Source organism: Schistocerca gregaria, chromosome 1 (assembly GCF_023897955.1).
Source record: "Schistocerca gregaria isolate iqSchGreg1 chromosome 1, iqSchGreg1.2, whole genome shotgun sequence".
NCBI lineage: Eukaryota > Metazoa > Arthropoda > Insecta > Orthoptera > Acrididae > Schistocerca > Schistocerca gregaria.
In genome coordinates this window covers 954642494-954669028 of record NC_064920.1, presented here as the reverse complement: position 1 = coordinate 954669028, position 26535 = coordinate 954642494, and the positions used below count along the sequence as shown (strand labels likewise).

The 26535-nt window shown below is 41.4% G+C and overlaps 1 protein-coding gene across 1 annotated transcript in view; it reads right to left on the bottom strand.

The window, feature by feature from the left end:
• Positions 1 to 26535, bottom strand: part of LOC126276148 (delta-1-pyrroline-5-carboxylate synthase) — a 174656-nt gene that overhangs the window by 48137 nt on the left and 99984 nt on the right. The window contains exons 7-9 of the mRNA XM_049977255.1: positions 25211 to 25379; positions 18454 to 18663; positions 8903 to 9054 (exon numbers count right to left, since the gene is read on the bottom strand). Coding sequence (XP_049833212.1) covers positions 8903 to 9054; positions 18454 to 18663; positions 25211 to 25379 — 531 coding nt within the window. The remainder of the gene's footprint in view (positions 1 to 8902; positions 9055 to 18453; positions 18664 to 25210; positions 25380 to 26535) is intronic.

Below are 26535 nucleotides of genomic sequence, written 5' to 3'. Positions count from 1 at the left end.
TCTGCTGGCTGTTGTTTTGGCCGAAGCCCTTAACGTGTTATCAGTATCCTCGTAATAAGTACGTACCTGAGTTAAATATTTATTCTGTTCTATTTTGACTCATTTTGTTTGTGAAAGACTTGCTTTGGGGGGCACGTGTGCTAATTTGATTATGTAAATTTGATGTATTTTAGAATCTGTGAAGGTGTGGGCCGAACTCGAATCGGTTATCGCGCTTTTGTTAATTCGTGCATTTCAACACCATTGTTTTGGAATTATCCTTGATTGCTCTTGTGAATTATTACGCCTGTTGATTTGCTAATGCTGTCCTTCTTATTGTAAATCCATTGTAGGAGTGTTTGTAATTTGGCTGTTCTATTGTCTTAGAGGTTTTTGCTTTCACATTGTGGTCTTTGTAATATCAACCTTCAAGTGGCCAGACCTGTTGTGAGATCCATCAAGCGCCCCTGCGACCATATTCTAATGGTTAAAAATATTTGTTTAGTTTCAAAATTATCTTTATTGTTATGGAAACTGTATTTTTAAATAGGGCCACTGAAGTAAATTAAGTGTATGTTTAAAGATTATTTACTGTATGCTTGTTACCTTTCCACTCCCAGATCCTATCTCCCTGCCATTTCAGATCTAGTAATCTGTTCCCGGCAGCTTGTGGTGACACTCTGCCTGCAATGTCTGACCATCTTGCAGCTGTTGACATCCGTCTATCGGTTAGAGCCCATGGAACACTCCTACTACATTCTCCCGGTGTAGCCCTTCTCGAACAGTCCTTGCCTTCTCTTCCTTTCACAAGTGCGCTGAGGTCACCTGTCGCGAACCATTCTGCCGGCATTTCACGAGGATTCATCTGTAGGAAACTCCTATGTGCTTCAAGCCAGTGATTCGACTTTTCTCGAAGTCAAAAAAAGGACAAAAAGAGTAAAAGAAGGTGACGATAGGCCGCACGTCCAACGTTCTCTGTCTACACTGTTTTGATCCCTACTGTAAAAATTCTAATATCATTAGACACAACCAACCGTCATCATGATCTCACATCACTCTCCATCTGGAGGAATGTTTTTTCCTCGGCTTGGACCACTGAAAATAACCGTGCACAGAAACAAAATTTAAATCAACATTACCTACAGGCACGGAAATATTGGCGTATAGTTCTGGAAGCTTTCGATGAAGGTGTAACACTTTCCTATTCCGTCGTTGGTCAGCCAGATCATTTTATTTTTTACAATAGGCCTTTTTCGGCAATTAGCCATCCTTAGTTAGCTGTAAGCAAATGGTACATAACTTGAAGAATATTTCTAATATTATAGGTAAATATAAGATCACAAATTACTCTTAATTCACAAACTGAATCGGGTAAAACTAAATTACCAATTTACTCGAGACCAGTCATATACAAAATTCAAAGCAAAGAATGCGATAAAATCTACATATGTCGGGCGGTTAGAAAATTTCAGTTTTAGATGCCATGAACACAATAGACACAACGACAATAATCCGTCTACTTTTTTCCACCACTTAAAAATAGAAAATCACGCTACGCGTAACATCCAAAAGACCAGGAATGAACATTTTGCAAGAGATGGCAATCTGTTTACATACACACAGCTGCCTACTAAAAATAATTTCAGAAAATCGACCTAAAACACAAACAATACATCGAAAACTCTTGAAATTATCAGTCAGGAAAAAGAAAAAAAAGTATTATTAAACATTCAAAGATGACACAAGACCACCAACTAGAATACCAACAAAAATTAATTGTTATTACTCCAACAACGGTAATGGAGTGTAATTAAAAGAAAGAGACAGATGACGAACCACGATTACCTATGGATGTCAAACGTATGTGCCGTATGTGAGAAATTTGATAATAATGTTTTCTAATTAATATCTGCCTAAAATGTTACAAATATTGTATCAGAATTACGTACCGTTTACTTACAGATAATGCAACGATCGCTATTTACCGAAATATGCCTATTGCAACAAATAAAACAATCTGGGCTACCCATGGCGACTCCCTCCGTTTATTTGCCATGGGTAGCCCACTCTCACCGGTGGTAGCGAATTTGTACATTCAGTACTTCGAGGAGGAAGCCCTGTCGTCATCCGAATGGAAACGCACTTGCTTTTTCCGTTACGTGGACGACACGTTCGTCATCTGGCCACATGGTATGGATAAACTACTTGACTTTCTTACACATCTAAACTCCACACACCCCAACATCAAATTCACTATGGAGACTGAAACGGAGGTTAATTACCTTTCCTTGACGACTTGGTCAAGAGAAGGGCTGGCGGCACCCTAGGTCATGGGGTGTATCGGAAGACAACGCACACTGATCTGTATTTGCACGCGGACAGCTGCCACCACCCTTCACGGAGGAATGGGGTACTTAATTCTCTACTACATAGGGCGCGCACTATCTCTGATGCAGGCCGGCGTGTACCAAATTCCGTGTCAATGTGGGAAGTCGTATATTGGTCAGACGATGCGTACCGTCGAGGATCGATGCCGCCCTGAACACCAGAGGCACACTCGACTGATGTATCCGAGCAAGTCGGCGGTCGCTGAACATTGTTTGTCGGAAAATCACGCTATGGAGTATGACCGCACGAGGATTCTGGTACAGACGTCGAGATACTGGGACAGCGTTGTTAGAGAGGCCTTCGAAATTCGCACCAGTGACGACCTCATAAACCGTGACTGTGGCTATAATCTTAGCAAGGCTTGGGAACCAGCGATTGGGTTAATGTAGAGTAAATCGAGCAAACGTATAATTGTGACGACCACGGCGGACAGAGCCATCACTCCGACGTCATCTCAGAGGCCGTCGCAATCTGTTCCACCGCGCGACCGTGGCGCGGGGCGCGGACAGCGGAGGGAGCGGACCGCGGGCGGAGGGTATTTAAATCGGCCGCCGCCGCGACCGAACCCAGTTCCCTCTGAGCAGCCATAGCGTACGGATCTCCGTGCCGGCACGTCCACAGGAACTCAGTCCGTCAGTTCACCTGATGATGGCGACATGTACGATCGCCGAAATATTATGCCCGTTGGACAATGTAGACCGGTAGTACACCCGTGGATATTTTGATTGCGTACCTGTCACTGGAGCTGTATTAGCCTCTTACAAAACGAATCTATGACGAAAGGCGGTGCTCTTTGCTTTTCTTTATTCCGACTATCTGTCGTACCTGGTGAGGCTCCCAGTCTGACGAGCAGTACTCCAGTGTAGAACGAGGGTTTTGTAACGCACCTACTTTGTCGATGGACTACAGTTCCTGAGGATCCTTCCAATGAATCTGAGTCTGGTATCTGCCGTTTTCACAGATTAATTTTATATCGTCATTCCACTCCAAATTGCACCGTACGCATAGTCACAGGTTCAATGGATGTGATTGTGCAGAAATAATGTAATCACGTAGTAACCGGTCTTTACATTTATTTATGGGCGGTGGGTTACATCTGTTTTTGTCGGGGGTCAACTGCTAAACCCTGCACCAAGTGTTTTCCTCTGCAGTTTTTCTTGCATTTATCTACAGTTTTATAACGGTGTGACTTGCACGATGTTAGGGGTGCAATTGTATATGTTTGATCATTGGTAGCTTGGTATGAGGGCTGTTCGGACAGTAAGGTCCGATCGGGCGTGAAGTCGATTCCACAGTTAAAATCCGATAAGCCGTTGCACACACTTGGCCAGTGTCTTTAATGTATCTGTCGATCGCGTCTCTCGCTCTTCTCAGTTCTGAACACACACTGAGCACGTAATGATGTCTAGGAAACAGTGTCTCCCGCTAAGTATGAAGACCTGGTGAGAGTTTTCACCTGATGTTACGCAGCCCACCTAATGTAACGGTCATGCCTTTCCTACTTCATGACAATTCTCGGCTGCACTTTGCAGTGGCATTTAAGATGCTCCTGCAGCGTTTTAGATGAGAAGTGTTTGATCTTCCACAATACAACCACTAATTGGCTCGCTCTGAGTCTCATATCTGCTCACATGAACCGATGGCTATGAAGACAACATTTTGGCACAGACAACGAGCTTTGGACCAGTATAGAGAATTAGCGGAAAGCACTGGCGGCTGGCTGCCTTCTATGACAAGGGTATTTGAAACTTGGTACAACGCTACGACCGATGTCTAAGCCGAAGCGGCGACTATGTAGAGAAATAACTGGAAGGTGTAGCTAACTGTTGCAAATAAAATAGTTTTGATTTTCACAATGGTTTCCATTTCGCGACCGATCGGACCTTACTTCCCTAACAGCCCTTGTATATACCCATTTCAGTGTGTTAGTTGCTTTTTCGATGCTTCTAACGGTCTTCCCGCAAACACGTCACGTAATGTTCTACCTGATGTATTCTACACAGTCGTAACTGCACCACTGACTGAACCACGTGAGTCAGTAGAGACTAACCGTTTTGCGTCCACTCGTCCACACTACAACACCAGACATGCAGCCCAAAAGAAAAGAAGCAGTAGTGGCTTGCTCTTGCCACATGTACCTGGAGGTACCAACCAACCGAAAATCATACTAATTATAATAACTATAATTATTGGTCTGCAACTGAAGTAAATACTGATGTTGTTAAATACACTGTCCTGAGTCACTAGTTGTTTATGAAAATATGAAAAACAATGATCGTGTAACATATCCTCAAAGTACGCTCGAAACTTCTCTCACGGCCTTTTGCTAGAAACTCTTCAGTTCTGTTACAAAGTTGGCCTGATACTCCGTAAGCAAGTATTTTGTTCATAATGCGAAAGTGTGGAACTGGAAGTGAAGGAACACGGTACCAACGTGAATCCCAGTATCTACTGCCTTCTATGTCTCGTGAAAAAAGAGAGATATCTGGGCCTGAGACGATTTTTGTTTACAGGATGCATGTTGATTACTGCAGATTGGATTTTCGAAAGATCCCAATACTCGAGCACAAAACGTGTTCTCTGATTTCGGGAGCTGACAGCGGAGACCGACAGAATAGAGTTGTAAACTTCCCCCCTGCCCCCTTCCCCTCTCCATCCCCCTTAACCCCTCCCCCCCAGCCCGTACCGCCTCCTCTCCCCCCCCTGCCCCCTTCCCACCCCACCGTCCTCCACCTAGGTTCGTCTATTGATGCCGTAGGCTTGTCAATGACAAAAGTTATAGATTTAAATCTCACAATTGTTTCATGTGCATTTCGTGCTGTTGCATTTTTTTTTGCTTGCCCGTTGATTAACATGCCCGATAACGAAGAGCGCATGAGGGAAGTGGAAAACAACGACATAGCGATAATCAAGTGATCCCGGTGGTGTGATTAATGCAAGTGAAATACGAAGAGTGCTTTTGAGTAACCAGAATAGTGGATTTTCCTCAAGAACGTTAATAAATTCCCTAGTGATTATGGAAGACTAACGAAGAAAACTAACGAACATCTGATTTTCATTTTCGGAGATTAATGAATAGATGTTAATAATTCCTCAGAGGATAATACGGAACTTAACGAAGCAGAATAACTAAGTGAGAAGTGGAAGTTCATTTCTCGAAGTTAATGAAGGGAGGTCCTGAGCGACGACAGAAATGCAGATCCAGGTCACTGCTGGAGAGCAGCGCGTGTTACTCAGTGGTCCCAGAGGCAATGTAACGTGTCAGAATCCAAACTGAGACTTCTTTTCATGTTCAAATTAAGTCATCTCGGAACAATCTCTGTTTGTTTAAGCAAGGAGCATATAAATGTATGGCTTTCTGGAAGCCGCGGAGAATAAGATTCTTCTGGGGCAAATAAGGGCTTGAAATGGAAACACATATAATGTCTAACAGCTCTGAAGTCATTCTGAAACTTTCGGGTCATTTTTGTTATTTTTGTGGCTTACTAAAGAGAAATAAATGTTGTTCCGCAAATCTACTCTACAATAAATAAAGTAGTGCAGTGTCTGCATTTGACAGTATTTGCAAGGCCTGGTGCAATTTTCCTTTGAACACGCATGCATGTCCAAAGAAACAGATACTTTTGATGATTTATAGCGGTATTAAATCATGAAGTGTACACGCTATTGCGAATACGGTACCACCACAGCCACACCAATACTGGAAAATTTGTGCTCGATCGGGACGCAAATCCGTTTCCCGCTTTACCGGACAGGTAGCCTTAACTGCTTCGGCCACCCGAGCACGCTTCACGGACAGGCCCAAAATTTCATATGGCGCAGCGTCTGCTACCCACAGTGCTCACACAGTTATGTGGTTTCGGCACAGGGAGAGGTTAATTTAGTTTCTGCGTCAGCATTGTAGTCGAAATGACCTTGCCGACATGTGGGGCAACCCACAAGTTTCACTGGAATGCCCTCACACACCCTCCACACAATCCCGATCTCTCCCCATGCGATTGTCATATTTGTGGGGCTCTGATGAAAGACATTCGTACTACGAACGAAGACGTGTACGCCTGCATATAATTATGGTTCTGTCGGCAACCTCAAACGTTATTACATGAAGGCACTGAACGTATCGTCTCCCAATGGGATAAAGTGTTTACAGTTACGGCGATTACTTTTGAAAGAATAGATAGTTTACTTACTTTTCTCCTTCTGTGTCATTTACATTTGACTGTCCTCTTATACTTAGCACCTAGAATAACCACAGCTGTTAAAGCGCTTTTTCCTCCACTCGACCATCAGACATCGGTGATCTATGGTCTGATTTAAATTCGATGATATCTTATGTTTAAGGTTCAAAGTTGCAACGCTGACACTAAAAGCGCTCCGTTCCTAGTAGCGATAGAAAATTACTACAAAGTGTCAATCTGCTACAAAAATCAAATAAAAATATCTGAACTTTGCGTGTAGTATAGACGTCTATAGCGTCTCTAAATATTTCACTTAATTACAGTTAGACATCACACAGAGAAAACTAATGAACTCAGTGAAATTCTGTTCTTTCGTTATCAGAACAGCTCCTTAGTCAAGATTTTTCCACAATTTCGTACAGTATTTTGCGTTTGCTATATCTGAACTTCGGAATACAGTTTCTGTTTTCAGTTTTGTCGATGTTTAACTCGAAGCAAGTATGAAGCTTCAACTCTTTATCTCCTACAAACATCACTTACATACACAGAGATTATAGGCTGTGGAGCTCCTTGATGACTCTAACTTTGTTTAAAATCTGTTCTCGATATTTATTAGGGCTGGAGTTAAGTTATTTCTTCAAATAAGCGAAATATTCGCGTCTGGGAAGATTTCCTGCTTGAAAAATGCTAGAAACAAATCTTTACTCAGCGGAATTGACAACAGGCTTGGAGTCGTCACGCTGCCGGGCTCCCACTGGTGTACGAGTATTTGATGGTGGGAGCGGTGAAGCCCGCTGGCCGTCCACAGAGCTGACAAAAGTCATGATAGCAAGATGCAAACATGAAGATGGCGACAGTATTTAGTAAACTAGATATGAAAGGGCAGTGCATTGGCGGAGCTGTCGTTTTTCCTCGCATGAGTCGTGTGAAAACATTTCCGACATGATAAATATCGTAGGGAATTAAGAGGCTTTGAACGCGGAATTGTAGTTGGAGCTAGACGCATTGGCCATTCCATATCCGAAATCGTTAGGGAAATTAATATTCTGAGATCCACAGTGTCAAAAGTGTGTCGAGAATACCAGATTTCACGGACCATCTCTCACCACGAACAGCGGCCGACGCTTTCACTTAACGAACGTCCGAGAGCATCACCGTTTGCGTAGAGTTGTCAGTGCTAACAGACAAGCAACGATGCGTGAATCACCGCAGAAATCATTGTGGGGTCTATAACGACCGTACCCGTTAGGACAGTGCTACGAAATTTGGCGTTACTTGGCTGTGTGCAGCAGACGCCCGAAGCGAGTGTCCTGGACTCCTGACCATATCGGCTGGACGCTAGACTACTGATTTTAGTTGGTGAGAGCTGATGGCAGGGTTCAAGCGTGGGGCAGATCGCACGAAGCTAAGGACCCAATTTGTCAACAAGGCACGTATCAAGTTGGTGCTGGCTTTATAATGGAGTGGGCTGTATTCACATGGAGTGGACTAATCATTGACTGGAAATATATTCCGCTACTTGGAGACTATTTGCAGCTATCCACAGAATTCATGTTCCCAAACAACAATGGAGGTTTTATGGATGGCAGTGCGCCATGTCACTGGGCCACGAGTGTTCACGATTGGTTTGAAGAAAGTTCTGGACAGTTTGAGCGAATAGTTCAGCCACCCACATCACCCGACGTGAAACCCATCGAACGTTTATGGGAAATTAAAATATTAGGAAGCATTCTGTAAATGGAACAAAGCAGCGATCGGTATAAAAAGCTAAAAATTTTAACATTTATGGGAGATACTCGAGAGGTCAATTCCTGCAAAAAATCTAGCAGTAACAACACTTTCGTAGGTACTGTCGGTTTTAGAGGCAGCATGGCTCTGTATTTCTGCAAGAGGCTACCAACGACTTGTTCAGTCCTTGCCACATCGATTTGCTGCACTGTGCTGGGCAGAAGATGATCCGATACGATATTAGTAGGTATTCCATGACTTTTGACACATCAGTGTGTACCCCGACAAGTGTAAATCGGATTGTATTTCATTCACCGTAACGACAAAAGCAATTTGTCTTCAGAACAGTGCCAATTTCAGTTACTCACTAGCATTATTTTCTTATCAATACTTATTAGAGTCTTCAGTAGCACATCCCTATATTTTCAATTGACTGCAAAAGTACGTGTTCGATGACACCATGATCCTTCTCATATTCGTAGTACCTGCCGATATGATCCACCCATAAAGACTAGACAGTAATGGGGAAGTAATAAGTACGTGGTTTATGAACCCCAGAAACTAGAACCGCACCAATAAATCGATTCCTGCGGCGTCAAACCTCTGCTGGAGCGGAATGAGTAGCGTACCTGTGGCAGGCAGTCGGGCCGTGACTCGAAGATGACGAGCAGCACGCCGATGGGGACGGTGACCTGCTTGAGCTCCAGGCCGTTGGCGAGTCGCGTGCGCCTCAGCACGCGGTTCACGTTCTGGTGGCTCGTCTCGGCGATCTGTCGCAGGCCTGCGGCACAACAGAGGCGCGCTCACTTGTCGGGTACAGTGCGAGGCGGTCGAGCAGTCCGCCACGTGTCAGTGCAGTCTAGACTACTTGACAAGTGCTGAACAGAGTAGCGCTGCTTCAAACTAATGCTAACATACACTCCGAAATGTCCGAAAGAACAGACACCATTTTGATCCTGCAGTCACTCTGAATCAAGACACAAAGCAATTAAAGACATTAGCTGACAGTGAATATTGATTTATATAAATTGGTTAAGTTGAAGTTTGTGCCAGAGCTGGATTTGAACCCAGCTCTCCTGCGTACTTAGCAGATGCGCTAACCACTACGTCACTCGGACACAGTTGTTACCACAGCTGTACAGACTACCTTATCACCCATAGCGTCAGAACAAAATTCTCAACTTATACCGCAAAACATGAATTTAGTGCCACTATACAGTAGGCCCATTACTCGCAGCATCTCGCCAATTTCCATAAGAGTTCGAGCTTGGTGTTCTTCTCACTGTAGGGATTATTGGCAATCACCACCTTAATTATACACTGATCAGGCAGAACAATTTGACCACCTACCTAATAGCCGTATGTCCACCTTCGGCAGAGATAAAGCGTCGAAATGTCGTGGAATGAAACCAATGAGGTCTACGTAGATCGCTCGAGGGAGATGTCACCTAAGGGGGCGATGAGCTCTTAGTATGGATGCTAGAAAGACTTTAATTTTCACTGCAAGGTGAAGAAATTACCAATGGATTTTCTTTTAATATAGGCGCTTGAGCTTCTTGATAGTTGCCACTCATTTAACATATATTGCCATTACCCTACCCACGGCAGACTGAAAGATGTAAGCCTCAATGGTTCAGCACATTGTAGATCATTTTAGCGATTGACTGACCAGTCTTCTGGTTATAGTCGACTATGTCGTGAAAACGCGCTCTCATTTTGTATTGATTTCCTTCATCAGCAGAATCGTAATGCAGTATAAAAACATTTTACTTTGTTTGAGCGTCATCGGGAATTGCATCTACAGAAAAAAGGATTTGTAGCGTTTCATATGTGTCAAAATAGTTCGATTAACGAAGTCTCCAGCTATTTAAATGAATTCGTTGTGAAGACTGCGAAAGATAATGAAACATGCAATTTTTTCCTTGTTGCGAGGCCTCAACTTTTCTTAAATGTTTTTATTAATTGGATCAAACTTTACCAAAAACTAAAAGGCACCGAAACAACATTCATTTCGACAATCTCCGACCAAGTCACTATCATCTCTCAATGCTCAACTTCTTTGCAAGAGAAAAAGAATCCCTTAGATTAAGCGATGCAATATACTTCGTCCAATATTGCTCTCCTTTTACAATGTATCGATCTAAGAGATTTTCTGTTGGTGAACAACTATGCAGAGCATTATATAATACGCGCCATTCTAAATAGGACGTACTATGATCAGAACTGTTTCAGCGTTAACTTATTTTTTATTTTATCTTTTTGGACGTACGGATAATTCCCAGCCATAGCCTAGAGTCATATTAGAAACATTTGTGCATCGGAAAAACAACTGGTAAGTAAAGCAGTACAAAACTTGCTTGCATGACAAACCAGTCTTTTCTTGAAATTTTCCCCGTTTTTTAAGATGCGCTCAAACACATCTGAAGCGAAAAATAGATAACTTTTCAGTCCCATGACAATCTTTTCGGTGTTTGCTCATATCCTCGCCTGACGGCTTCTGCTTCTTATATATTGCTGAAGCCCTATTTTCCACTCCAAGGACCTATTGGAAATGTGTCTCATTCCTTGTCGACCTAACCATTAAAACATGTTCAGTTTCTTAAACGATTTCGTTAGTGGCGGCGGGTTATCGTATGCTACTGTGCTACAGCACACTGTAAATATCGCACTAAATTTATGCCATTTCTCTTCTAAATCGAGCCGGAAATTGCACTAAACTTGCGGCATTTACTTTCAAATGCGATCCGGGAATCTCTCTAACACTGCCATTTCTCTTCGAACGTATGCTGGTAAGCAAATAAAACGGATGAAAACGTGACAGTCAGCCGCACTACGATCAGCTCAGAGAAGTGGCGCAGCGTTATTTGATATTGCGTTTAATATACTGAGCAAGAGAAGTGCATCAGGTATTTTAAAAGCTCAATTTCACTACCAGACTGTGGATGAGTGCTCAAAACAATAGAGGGGTAATTTGTGGACCTGGTTTCGACTCCCGCCAATGTTAATTTTTTATTCATTCCTTCTTCCTCACAATGTTAAACTATTAACTACAGAATTGAAAACTATCTGTTCAGTTTATACATGTAAAATTAATTTATTCCATTTAGTTACGATTACCACACTTAAGTCAAAAGGTTAGAGTCTAGATGGTGGCAAAACAAGAGACCATACATGGAAAATTAGTATGCAAATGTTTTCTGTATGTGATCTGTAGGTGATATGCTAATGAGGCCTTTTTCCAGTAGGTATTTGGGAAGAAGGTGAGATTTCAAGAGTTAGGTAGATCTACTTCAAATGTAAATTTACAACAGAGGGACGTTGGATAAGGCTCTCCGATCTGGCTTTTGTAACACTAAAAATTTAGAAATTCTTGTAAAACATTTTAAAAAGCTTCTTAATTGATCAGAACAAATCCATATCTTCGAATACTCTAACACCGATGAATACCTAGAAGAAGGTTTTCTCTCAACTGTCAAAGGAGTTGAAGAAGTTATTTAAACATTAGAAATCTTGGGGAGAAGACTCTACTACAGTAGAAATTTTGAAAGGATCTCTACTACAAGTTAAAAAAGGAGCTAAAATTAATCGTTGAGAGAAACTGGAAAATAGAAAAACTCCCAAGAGAGTGGAAGGTGGCCCTGATATATCCGGTACATAAGAAAGACAATAAACAAAATGTAATGCAACAGAACAATTTCTTTGCAACCAGATGTATACAACATGTTTTCCAATACTGTACTAAACACAGTAGAAACGACACTGGCGAGTAATTTTGCTGAATATAAATGGCAGTTCATAAATTATAGTTCATATTCTGAGCAAATATTAGATCTGAAGTCAATCGTTTCTGACAGAATATAGAATTCAAAATATCAGTATTTTTCTTTAAAATTAAACATATCGTATGATGCAAACGCAGATTATGAATGGTTCTTTAAAAACCTGTTGTTTTAACTTTAGCGCCGGCCGCGGTGGTCTAGCGGTTCTAGGCGTGCAGTCCGGAACCGCGTGACTGCTACGGCCGCAAGTTCGAATCCTGCCTCGGGCATGATTGTGTGTGATGTCCTTAGGTTAGTTAGGTTTAAGTAGTTCTAAGTTCTATGGGACTGATGACCACAGATGTTAAGTCCCATAGTGCTCAGAACCATTTGAACCACTTTTTTTTAACTTTAGCGTAGACTAGTAATTTGCGTACCTGGTTTCGATTCCTGCCGATAACATTTCTTTCCATTTTATTCCTCACAATGTTAAACTATTCGTTATGAAATTTAAAATTATTTAAACAGTTGAATTTATATATGTAAAACTGAAACACTCCATTTAGTTACGATTAGTAGCATTGATAATCCGAAAGGATATGGGCCACCACATTGGCATAATTTTGTGTGAGCCACCATTGGATTTCGTCACTGTCACTGTCACTAATAGTAAGTTCACTGTTTTATGTGCAGCTTTCAACACAAATGCCATCCTAACTGTCATGAGTCGTGTCTCTCTCGATTGGCGTGGTCCCACCTGTGCACAGCCGATACTGCAGATACTTTCTTTTATATCACGATCAACAAAATTTTGAAAAATGACCCTGATTTTTCACGAGAGTGTTGTTCGTAAATAGCTGCACCATAACAAGTGCATATTTGCTGCGTACGACACTACAAAATCAAGGAGAGAGAATTTAAATATTTAGTTGACAATGAAAGAGAAAAAGTTGTAGCTATCGACAGACGGGATTCATTTTTCTGTGCATCAAGAAACAGTTTGTGCTAAATTTTAAGACATGGAGCATGTGAAGAAATTAGTGATACCAATATAAAATTCCTGACATCGGACACAATGCTACATTTTCTGTTGTGACAGTGTCCAATAGAGCTGAACGAAGAGTATGGAGATTTCATACATTACCGCAAAGTTTAAGTCAGCGGGCATGCCTGTACCGTTATTTCGATTTAAAACACGCTGTTGTTGAATTTATGATCGAATATTAGAATATCCTAAATGGATTTCAGACTTTGCAGTTTAAGCGGACTTGATTTCAGACTGCCCGAGTCAGACACCGCCGGTAACTTCTTTCTGTTTTGATCAGGATGCTTTTAAAAGGGGGAAACATTCTGAAAAAGACGGGCGAATTCACTAAGCTTACTGTCTTTAAAGAAAACGCGAGATCTGAATAATTAATTTTAGCCTTGAAAGAATTACAAAGATTATTTTATAAAGGTTTTGAGGACAATATACCGTTTTGGAGCTGTTTTAGAGAGCATTTGCCGCTTCAGCTGAAAGCTCACCTGTCCTTGTGGAGATGTAACTGACTGATTTGCATGGTAATACCAGTTTTAATTACAAATCTTTTTACGTTAAAACCGTACAGGACGTCTACATTGCTTTCCTCGGGTAGAATTTCCAAGTCTCCATTATGAAGCTACAAAGGCGCTGCATTATTTCAATCGACATATTTGTGTGGAAGACCTTCTTTCCGTTATGAAACTCAATAATTCACAATTACGGGGGACATGAGTGTGAAACTCTGAAAATGTTTGCATCTGTCTGTATGTGGATAGGTTATGTAAAATAAAAATTATGTCTCCAGTGCGCCAAAAATAATTGAATACTACTCATAATTAGTTTTGCTTGTGATCTATGTTGCTGAGAAATGTAAAATATAAAACCAGTTTGTATGCAGTGCAATTGCACTGCTATTTAGATGTGGCGAGTTTCCAGTTTTCCAGTATTCCCTCTCCTCCCTGTCAGACAGCATGGCTTGGCGATGGGGGGGGGGGGGGGGGGGGGGTTACTGTGCAGCGAGCCGAAATCTATGTCACTCTGACTTCTGTTATTATCCGATGATACTTGCCGAAACGGGAACACTTCAGCTTAGTAAGCGACACCAGACCTTGATGACGTGCTCGATGTTTAAGATTGGTAGATTCGTATTCGTGCGTAACACGCAACATACACGCTTGATATGGCTAGGAATAAACTCATTTGATGATTAAAGTATTATCCTTACTTACGTTAGTTTTTTTATAGTTGCATAAAATCTGGCATTAGTTGATGGAAATTAAATTACGTTCATAAGTATTACAAATCTTGCACCGATGTAATAATAATATTTGTGGCTCTACAATGTCTGATGTACCGGCCATGACTTGTATGCAGGACGTGGTATTTTGTATTAATTTATCCACCAACGATACATGTATATGTTTAAAAAAAAAAAACAATCAAGCAGGTGCAGTGATCGCTTCCAGTGCTCACGTTTCGTTCAAAATAACAGATGCAGGTTTGAAAACCTGCATTTAAATTTATTTAGTAATGGAGACAGGCTAACAAACCCCCTTCAGGTGCCTGTGCACCTGTTTGTCCCCCCTTCCCCCAACGCCACTCTAGGTCACACTGGAATTTTTGATCGCCTGTTCGAAAATTAGTGCATTCTCTAGCAGTTGAAATAGAACTTTGGTGTATTATAATTGTTATTTCTTGCAAGGTGTTCGACACTGAAAAAAATGAACTGCTGCACTGTTGTTACCCAGAAAGCTCTACCGAGTGTCGACATGTTGCCTTGGGCTGCTCGATCACCAGATCTGTTCAAAAATGGTTCAAATGGCTCTGAGCACTATGGGACATAACATCTGTGGTCATCAGTCCCCTAGAACTTAGAACTACTTAAACCTAACTAACCGAAGGACATCACACACATCCATGCCCGAGGCAGGATTCGAACTTGCGGCCGTAGCAGTCGCGCGGTTCCGGACTGCGCGCCTAGAACCGCTAGACCACCGCGGCCGGCACCAGATCAGTCTCCAATCGAGCACATAGGGGAAATCATTGAACGACAACTGCAGCATCATCCACAACCAGTATTTAGCGACTCTCTATTTACTGAACAAGTGCAACGGGCATGGAAATTCATCCCACAAACTGACATCCGGCACCTGTGCAACGCAACGCATGTACGTTTGCGTGTTTGTATTCAGCCTTTTATCGGTTACACTGGTTATTCATGTACCAGCCCTATCACATTTGCAATGGCTTATCGTGCGCTTACATTAACCTGTGATCTTGCAATTATAATCACTTAATGTCACCTGCACAAATGTATTCATGCATTTTCATTTCTCTTCATTAATTACTTTTTGATGTTGCAATTTTTTCCTATCAGTGTGATAAATTGCACTTGTATTTAATTTTATGTTATATTAATTACACTTTCCTATGGTATTTGAGAAACAGGAAATATGGAAGTAAAAGCATTAAAAATAGTAATTTCTCGTTTTATACAATGCAGTTTTCCATCATGCAATCCTTCTGCTACTACGTGCCAGCCACTTTGACTGCTAGAATCGCTGCAGCTGTCAAAAGGTTCCATTATCTGGTCCCATAGAGTAACGTTGTGATGTAACCGTATTACGAAATGTGAAGCTGTATGCTTTACTTAAATGCCAGTACTGCGTAAACGTGTGAAGGAAAAATAAACGTTGACCAATCAAATATTTGGCTTTATCGATTAATGCTTTAGAATTTGTCGTTTACGGTTCCTGATTCCAAGGTTTACTCACTGAACTAAAACATGGAGTACTTTTTCGCTTTCGTTTGCTTTTTCGTAAGTTTTAATAAATTTGTGGCAGACGTTTGCCTCCAGTTGGCTGGAACTGTCAGCTGGAGCAAATCTCCTTTTCAAAAACTCTTCAGAGGAAAACTTTTGAAGGCTGAGACCATATATTTGAAACAGGAATGTAGTAGTTGGCTTGTCTCCTTCATAATTTTTGAAAAGATGTAACGCATCTTCGTGTTTTCTCCTGTCTTAGAAATTATTGACGTACTTAACATTATAAAACAACAACAGAATTGGAAAATTTCAAAGAACTAACTGATTCCAAAAAGTAAATAAATCGTAGACAGTGTTCTGTCACACTCTCTGCAAAGCAATGTGAGCGAGAAATCATTCACGTACAATTTTTTAAATACATAATTACTTCAACTAATTCAAGGAACAGAAAAACAAAACAAAAATATTGTCCTTACAAACTTTGTTCGCATGTTTGTGATTAGCTTCTTAGAATTTAGGCTATGGCATATGGTATATTTTCCTCCTAATCGTTGCATGCTCTGCTGTAAAAGGAAAGAATAGGTGGTACACAACTGTTTTTGTGGATTTTAGATGACTGAGTTTGTGCTAGACTTAGGGAAATATTTGCTGCAGCTTATCGTAGGGATGGAGACTGACTCGTGATATCCAAACTATTTTTAAAGTACGGGTTATGTTATTTGGTTTCTTTTTGTTTCTATATTAATTTTTGTTTCAGTTAGAAGCTGCGAATAGGTGTGGGCAGCATGTAGTTCTTGTTAGACTGAGACCCTAATTTTTGCTTGCGTTCTATATTCTTTGCTACATGTAAATTTGTATGTATGTAAGTGTTATACTTGTGTATCTTCTGTTGTATTTGTGCAATGCACAGGGAGATTAATGTCTGTGTAAAACCAGAGGAGTAAAAGAAACAGAAAATTGACGTGAAATTTTCTGGACATCGAATGCATAAAAATGACTCAGAGACTAACAGTTAGGAAAATAGGGTTATAGAAATGGAGTACGGAGCGTGTGACTCCAAGTGCTTAAAGCTGTTGATGGTCTGCAAGCGAAGGAACATAGAGGGATGATGTGTAAGCTATAAGTGATGGATAAAGTGCGTCTTCCAGGTATTACACTGTAGAGTGACTAATTTCTAAACAATACTTTAGCGAGGGCACAGAAAACATAATTGTTTTATACGTCTTTTCTGTTCAGTAAATGAACGCATTGACATCGTTTTTGAGCAGTAAAAACTTTAATCCTGTTACAAAGCTAAGGCTTTATAAAGCTACAAATAAGCCAACCATCATACATAGGGTGACGTCCTGGGGTGGGATACAACCTGTGGTCCAAATTAAAAACTACAGCGTCTACAGAACAAATGGCAGTGGTGGTGCCTAGGAACCCACAGATGACTAGCTGTAGAAACCTCCATGAAGGACTAGGAAAGCAGTATCTTGCCAAAAACATTACTAAACGTGCAAAAACAATTTTCAAAAATATACATCTACTTCAGCATCTATACTCCACCAATGGTGGATGGTTCTTTGTGTGCTTGCTGTCACTTCTCCTTTTTTCTGTACCAGTGGTTCGGTGGAGAACAACTGTTGTTAAGCCACCATGTGAGCTGGAATCCCTCTAATTTTATCTTCATGTAGGAATAAGCTATATATTGGTTGGTTCTTAAAGAAAGATTCGCTCTCAGAACATTAACATTAAACCATAACGTGATTCAGAACGCCTGCCACTGGAGTTCGCTGTTCAACTCCGTGATGCTTTTGTGGTTAGTAAATGAACCTGTCACAAAAGGTGCTCCTCTTCTTTGGACTTCTCTTTTTTCTCTATCAATCCTATGTGGTATGGATCCCAGATTGACGAGCTGTGTTCAAATATTGCTCAAACGATTGTTTTGTAAGCTACCCCTAAGGAGTCTTCCAAGAATCTCAGTCTGGCCCCTGCTTTACCTGCGATTAGTTTAATGTTGTCGTTGCGCTTTAAGTCGCTCTATATGCATACTCTGAGATGCGTTACGGACGTGATAGCTTCCAGTCACTGTCCTGCAATCATATAATCTGTTATCTATATAAAGCAGAGTGTACGTGATGTCTGTGTGTAGTGTCTGTGTGTGTATGCGTGATCTTCTCCAAAATTCCTGGATTGATTGCAACCAAATTTAGCACAGAAACAGCAAGACTCGCGAGTATTAGTACTGTGGGTTTATAACTTCCTAACTCCAATAAATGTAGAGAAACGGTCAAAATCGTGTTTTTTCTAGCTTGCCCAGTACGACAAGCATGTTGTGTGGGAAAAGTATCAGCCCGTCAAAAAGTTAACCTGCTTTGACGGGCAGCCTACATGTCAAGGGCAAGAAACAGGTTTCCGGGCCCCAGTATGTGGGCTACTCTGCATGACAGGTGTGATGCGTTCGAGCAGTAGTGGCCTGGTTCATCAACCTGCTGTGCATGGTGGCGTATACGTCAGAGATTAACAAATGAGTTTCAATACATGTAGCGAGAGAACGTTAATACAGAGAAAAACCCGACACAGTGACATAGTCGGTGTTAGCCGTGGACATTCGAGATGAGAGCGGAGCGCGGACACAGGCAGCCCACTCACCAGCGGCGAGCCCTTTGATCTTGGCGGGAGTGAGCGACAGCCGCGACAGCAGCGGCTTGGCCAGCCCGCTCTTGGTGGCCTCTGCGAGGTCCGCGTTGTTGGCGTCGAGCACGCGCTGCTGCTTGCTCATCAGCAGACCCGCCAGGCTCGTGATGGCTGCCGCGCGATCTTCCGGCGCCAGCGCCTGCAGCTGCCGGCTACCCACTCTCGCTGGAAAGCAAGAAAATAAGTTAGCTGCACTTGTGCCTTACTTTCCTGCAGTTTAAGTGCAAATAGGTACATAGGGGTTAGACCTTAAAGTTACGAGACCACAACGAAGCTGCACTTGTTTCCACAGTTATGTTATTATTTTCGATTATTCCCATTCAAAGAAAGCATTTGAACTTGAATTCCTTTATGATGATTGTTTATGTTTTTTCTGAGCCCAAATTTATTTGGTGTGTTCACTGTGTTGTTCCTTTCGCTCCGCTGTCCATTTGCATCCTGGTCTTTTCTGTGTTGTGGTGTCAAATTTATGTTTTTTGATTATGTTCCTGAATTCAGTTCAATTTTCTGCATCGTTTACTGTTATGTGTGTTTGTCTGAGGTCCTTTTCAACGTCTTTTTTCCATTTTGTTTTTTCTCTGCCTGAATTGATGACTTTAAGAATTCGCTTTGAAATTCTGTTTCCATTCATCCTGTGGATATGTCCATAGAACTGCATTCTTCTTTTCCTTATTGTATCCGTAATCTTGTCTGTGTATTTATATAATTCTGATGTTGGTCTCTTCTTCTAGATTCCTTGCAGATGTATTTGGGCAAAAATTTTCCTGAGAATTTTCCTTTCTTGTTTCTCTGTTTCTTTGATTTTAGTTTGCCCACCTATTTGTGTGGTTTCAGATGTATACAGTGCCTCCGGAAGTACAACAGTGTTGTAGCGCCTCAATTTCGGATATGGACTTTTTGTTATAATAGTTCCACATAAATTTATATGATTTCTGTAGTTTTTTTATTATTTCCTCATTGACCTTTAGGTTGATCCCTGATGGCTGTATGATTTCTCCCAGGTATATATAAACTTTTAAAATGCCTAGACCGCAATTTTGTCATAGAAGTAAAGCTTGATGACTAGTTTCTGATGCTTTCAAAATTATCTTCAGGTCTGTAAAGAGGAAGAGGAGAAAATAGCCTAAGGAAATTTTATACAGTAAAGTAGAGTATAAAGAATGTTTAACAGCTAAACAAAATATGTAATGAGAACAAACTCCAACAGTAAAATAATAAGCTCACTTAACATTGTTTCCATACGTAATATGATGCTGCATTTAACATAACCTACCACTCAAACCTTCAACACGAGTTGAATGTGCATTGTAAAAAATCACCATTAGCAACAATCATGCAATGACAAGCATTCCTATTATGGACCAGCAAGACTAGGACAGTATGTAGTTAAAAGCGTCATCGAGCGCGAGTCATATTGTGAACTTATCTAAAAAATATGTGAAAAAAGACCTTAAAAAGCTCATACCAATTCCAGGCTATTTTAAAACATAGAAATAACAAGGGAATGAAGTTAGAATTACGATAAACGGAAGTTGTCTTACACAGTTAACTGGCGATGTTCCATATGTATGATAAAAATACATGTGTATTATTCAACATATGATATCCTGTACGGTATCTTATCACAAGTATTCAGATGCCCTCTATGATAAGGCAGTAAACACGACAAACGGTGGAAATGTTGACGTTTGTACGTTCAGTAGTCATTGTTTGCTCTCAAACGGTACACAAGCAAATTCAGTTACAAGTGGTCACAGCCTACAAGGGGCAGAACGGGAAAGAGACGACCTTAGAGGTAAGGACAGTCATCTCGCGTACGCCAGAATAACATGAAACATTTAAAGCAGTCTGAGAAACTGAAAACAGAAATCAGTTCAATGTGTGGATCGTCATCCAACGCTATAAAATGAGGAATAGGATAACGAATCAGCCAAGATATGTTTCCCACGAACACTTCTAGAGATAAAAGACACAGTTGTGGAAACGGTTGAGCAAAATACCAGAATAACAGCAATAGAAATTAGAGCACATCTGGAAAGATATCGTGGGAAGGCGGTTCATGGAAGAACAGTTCGTAGGACTCGGAACAGTATTGGATACAGTTCCAGAACACTAAGAAGAAAACCTGTATGTAACTTAAGCAAACAGGTTTAAGCATTTACTATTTGCCAATGAGTATGTAACGAGAGAAAATAAGTTCAGAAATCACGTGTTATGGTCAGATGTAAGCAATTTCAATCTATAACGAAGTGCTGGTCGATTAAAGGTGTGAAGCTAGTAGAGTACTGATAACGTAAAAGTGTGGAAGCTACGGTCAAACATGGGGGGGGGGGGGGGGGCAGCGCGTCGGTATGGGGGAGGGTTTACCACCAAGTGGTGTGGATGAATTAGCTTTTAATGATGGCAACATGAACAAGTATGTTTACAAGAATATAGTACAAGAAGATTTGCACAGGAGCGATCAAAAACTAAAACATAGCCATAATTATTAATTTCAACAAGACGGTGGTCCTAAGCATGTCTGAGAATTTGCTGGGCTATTGATTATCTATAACACACCAAGAACACTCAAAACACCACCACAGTCGCCTGACCTGAACCCGATACGAATACTTGCCATGAATTAGAAATTAGGAGCAGGAAACACCACATCACAAGTAAAACCAGCATGCAAGATATCATTCTGCCAGAGTGGAATAATATCGATTCGTACGTGATAAGCTCATACATTCAATGCCAAGGCATTTGGCAGCAGTTAATCATGGGAAGGCGTGATAACCAAGTAGCAGATCTTTTTTCTTTAGTGTTATTACATATCCCTCTCCCAATATGGGCTCTGGGTGGCTTGTCAGCGGTATAGTACTCTGCTCTTCTTGCAAGCAAACTAAAAACAAATTGTTTTTTTTTCTATTTTAAATTAAAAATCAAAGATAGACAGCTATAAAAGAAAATATAAACATTTGAAGAACAAATCTCAGAAAGATGAAATTATCCTCATAAAAAACACTGGAGCACTGCACTATTCACTTAAAACCTGAAGCGCTGCATTGTGTGAGAAGTATTGTAAGAGACTCACGCGGCTGAAGGGTATAGGTGAAACGACAGGAGTTGAGGAGGACAGTGAGAAATACAGTCTGTGGGAAAAACGGAGGTTGAGAAGTAGTGTGGTGAATGGATAGGGTACTGATTATGAGAGTAAAGGGATGGGGATGGATGGAGAGGGTAGAAGAGATGTGGAGTAGGATAGGGAGGAAGGAGGGACAAACGTCGGCGCGGATCTCATTGTCTGGGAGAGGAAGTTGGCTGAAGCTGCGTTGGGATGGGATACGAAGTGTGTGTAAGTTCGGGGACGGTGGGTTGTGTCTGTGAAGGCGCGGCAGCATACCAGGGTCGGCGATCAGTTGGGAGGCAAAGGGAGTTTTTGTAATCTACTAAGTAGTAGAAGTCGGTGATTTGTTTATCTGAATACCAACGTCGTACTGTTGGGAGGACATTTTTCAGTACACCTTACGAAAACGTATTTATGTTTAATTTAAGTCAGTACATGTCGCTTTCAAGGTGAAATGTCTATGTTTTGAAAGTTAAGCAGCCTCTTTTAGTAGCATATGATTGATATTTGAATACTTCTGCCTGCCTCTGCAGTTGCCCAGCAACGAGTCCGGGAGTGTCTGCCGAGAGGGCTCTGCTGTTCACCTGCGAGGCTTGAAAGCGCTCACGACGCTCTGCTTCCGACCTCGGATTGGAGCGGGGTGGTGGGTAGGGTGGGGGGGGGGGGGGGGAGAGGCACCGCTGGCCGCGCAGAATACCCTGTCAGTATGGAGCCACAAGAGGAAACTAACCGATATGCTGGCAGGAGACAACTACCTTGCAGCCCACAGTGGACTAAGTGACACGATCAACCGACATCAGTGGTTTGAAGCACTGTTGAACTGGATGTGGAAGCGTTCTGGGCACATCTTGTTCAGTCCCGGTCATCACGGGAGGAACAGGACTTGGTAAGCACGTTTCTGGACATTTGCTTCCGGGATCTCTCCGCTCTGGGAAGCAGACCTACAGAGGCTCGGTTTGGCAAGATCGATTGCTCTCTTGCTTCAGCTAGTGTAGACAACGGTCGATGAGGACATTGTTTTAGCAGTCTGGCGTCAAGTCATTATATGACAGTGTGGGTCCATGAACCTGAATTAATTGAGGCCTGTTTTGTTCTTTCCCTCATGATTCTACAACAAATACGTCAAAACGTTTGTAGTTCGATGTTCAAGAACAAAATCTCTGTCATTGCCAATGGTCGTTTCCAAGATTTGTTTTACGGCGTAGAATGTTCCCATGCCAGTCAAGAACTTAATCTTGAAGAGAAAGATACGGCGAGCTTATCTCTTGAAGTATTTATGCAATAAATATACATTGGCAGCGGCAGCACCGGCAACTGATACTTGGCAAATCTCTTTAAAAGTGTAAATACGAGTCTAGATAACGAAACTAAGATACATTTAAATCACTTGAAAGCGTAAATGACATAATTTTAGGTAACGGCACTGCACCGTAATTTGTGCTCCAGAACATACTGCTACATGTCCACCTTCTCAGAACTGAAATGGGAGGAGAAAATGTTCACAGATGTATCTCATTCACAGATGTATTACAGATGTTTACAGATGTATCTCATGTCCATGTTAAACATGGAATGCGTGTGCCTCATCCATGCACGAAAGCATTCGTTTGGGAGCTCCTCTAGAATGATACGAGGCCAAGTGCTGAGAGCGCTGGCCTAGCAGTCAGCAAGAGCAATAGAGCAATGTTCAAAACCCTCTCCAGACATTCATATTAAGATTTTTTCTTTCAAAAACACATGACCACATTTTTTAATTTCACTCCTGCACATTTAGTTTGGTGTTCCACTAATTCTGACGATGACTCAAACTGTATCTATCTTCCTCGGATCTTTCGAGTGGTGTGAAGAAGACCACCCGCATCAGAAACTAAATAAACAACGCAGTAAGAGAAGAACTGATGCATACTACAAGATGCTCACATACACGAATTACGGCTCCTATCTTCCTTACCGATTTTCTCCCTGTCTTTCTCTCGCTCTCGGCCTCTCTCTCTCTCTCTCCCTCTCTCTCTCTCTCTCTCTCACACACACACACACACACACACACACACACACACACACATCATATTATTTGTAAGCGGCAAAAATACGTGTGTGTGTGTGTGTGTGTGTGTGTGTGTGTGTGTGTCTGTTTGTGTAGAAGCGCGCGCGCATGCAAGACAGAGAGAGAGTGAGAGAGACCTGGCGATAAAATGAAAATTAAACTATAGGAATGTTTTTTATATGAGAAAGAGAAAGAAAGTTTAACCATTCCATTTTGGTCTCCCTAGATCCGTAGTGATGGTTCTTGTTTCTGTCATCCGTTAACTGATTTCGAGAGAGGTACGCAAGAATTTTGCCCCGTTCAGTCCAGTATTTAGAATCAACAGCATGCGCTTCCTGGTCCTACCGTGATCAGGACTCCTATCCATTCCATCGTAATCTAGATCTGTGATCCATACTCAATCTTTCCAAGCAGCACCGCCTACTTTCAGTCCGAGAGAATGACATATTTATACTACTTTGAACCTAGATCTCTAACAATGATCGCTGCTCCATACCTTGCACTACAAGCAACTTCTCTCGACGTTCATGCCATTTTGCTTGTCTTTCACAACAGTTGGCAGTTCCAGCAAACTACATAAGGATTAACTTAGTATGAAAATAAGTACTTCATTTAATAATAGAGATACAGTCATCCTCTTATTTATAAATAATAAAGTACGTGTTTTACCCATATTTTCAGAACTTCTATATCCGAGATTAATTGTTTAAAAAAATTATCTTTGATCATTACCAGTCCACCTATCGCGATTCCTATGGGGTGAAGATGGAAGCTATGTGGTGAAGTGAGAAAGGAAGAGAGTTGTACATGGAATGGACACTAATCTACATAATTTTCTTGAAAGAGTTGTTCGCTATATCGCCTAATAGACTCCTTGAAAACCACTAGACTTCAAAATTAGGTTGGCAGTAGGTGCACGCAATGCTATATTTGGATTTATGCACCGGAAAGCTTTGAGAAATATGTTGTCGAAAGGGTAAACTATTTCGATTATTGATTACCACGTTTAGTGCAGAGCATTGTATGGTAGTGAATCATGGACAGTGGAAAAACCGGAACAGAAGAGAATAGAAATTTCTGAGCTATTGTGCTACAAAAGAATGTTGAAAATTGGGTGGAATGATAAAATAAGGAGTGAGGAGATTCTCCGCAGGGTCGGTGAAGAAAGGGACATATGTAAAACACTGACAAGATGACGGGACAGGATGATAGGACATGTATTAGGACGTCAAGGAATAGCTTCCTTGGTATTAGAGGAAGTTCTCGAGGGTAAAAACTGTACAGGAAGACAGAGACTGGAATATATACAACAAATAATTGAGGACATAGATTGCAAGTGCCACTCTGAGATGAAGAAGTTAGAGAAGGATAGGAATTCGTGTCGGACAGCATCAAACCAGGTGGAAAATTGGAAAAAAAGGAAAAAAAAGAAAAACAATAACTGACTGAATCCTCAGTGACCTTAAGCTAAGCAAAAAACCAAGAGATGATGTACGTAATACACGGGGGCACAATATAAAAGTGAAGGAGTGACAGCTGGGCAGACCTTGAGTACGTACCGTTCTCTGCAAGTACGTCAGTGGTGGAGGCCCCCGAGCTGGTGCTGCAGTCGGTGAAGAAGGTGCCGATCTTGCGGCCGGCCAGGATGGTTTTGATGGCCTTCTCCTGCATGCCGTTGCAGATCACCACCGAAACGCCATGGTCTAGCGCCCATGTGGCCGCCTTGACCTGCAACCAGAAAAACAGAAGTTACTGGCTGACGCAGACAAAGGTATATTTACTTCTTAGCAACACATGTGTTTCAGAGGGAGGAAATTTCAGCGATGGGTGCGTAGTCCCTTGACTTCCGTTCGGCATTTAATTTAACTTCGTCCTAACAGGAAGACTATTTTTGGTCCAAGAGCGAACCATTTTGGAAATATACGCTGTTAATTGACGAATACCTACTACACGAGCTGGGAATTCTTACACTGATATTGCCGTACATCTAGTCGTTCAAGATATTTGTTGTTGAAAATGTGAACGTTATTAAATGGAATATCAGCAACCATTCAGGTCAGGCTGAATGTCGTGATTGAATGTTCTCGTTTTTCTAGCAGGGTTGGTTTGCTGAATTGTTGCGATTGTCCCATAATTTTGGCATCCATCATGTCTTGGCGAAGTGCTGGGACGGCGCCTGGATTTTCATTCTACTCGAAATTCGGTAACTTTTTACTAGTTCAGTTTGCCGTTAAGGAGAGCGAGATCATACCAAGTATAATGCTTTCATCCAAACACAGCCCCACTTTCTGAAGTGAAGACATAATGTAAACTTAAATATTCTATTGGGACACAATGAATGGAATAGTTGATGATACCTTTCACTTGCCCATCTTAATTATTCTATTGGGATACAATGATTGGAATAGTTGATGGTACCTTTCACTTGCTCATTTTATTTAAACTAGCAATTAAAATGTATTTGGAAGTACGACAAGTATACATTTCTCTTTATCTGATTTTGCCATTCTGAAATGTGTTGTCCACACTTTTCCTCAATCTTCCTCGGTGACTGCTATTATGGTTCCTGCTAAACGGCCTTGCCCAGTGTGAAGATTTGCGAAAGGCAGTAACTGATTACACTTTGTTGTCGTGGTCTTAAAGTTACTTTCATCGTTACTTTCATTCCAGAATTCATATTTCCGTGTTTATTATTTTGGTTAATTTTAATGCAGTAAAGTCTTTTGTATGCTACTATGACACTTTAGTTTCTCAAGCAACAAAAATTAAAATGTTTATACTATTATGAACCAAAATAAGAGGTCCACAAGTCATCAATGGCGCCTGAACAACCACGAAATAACCTCAGCGAAATACCAGTCCTCTGTGTAGACAACACCTAGTA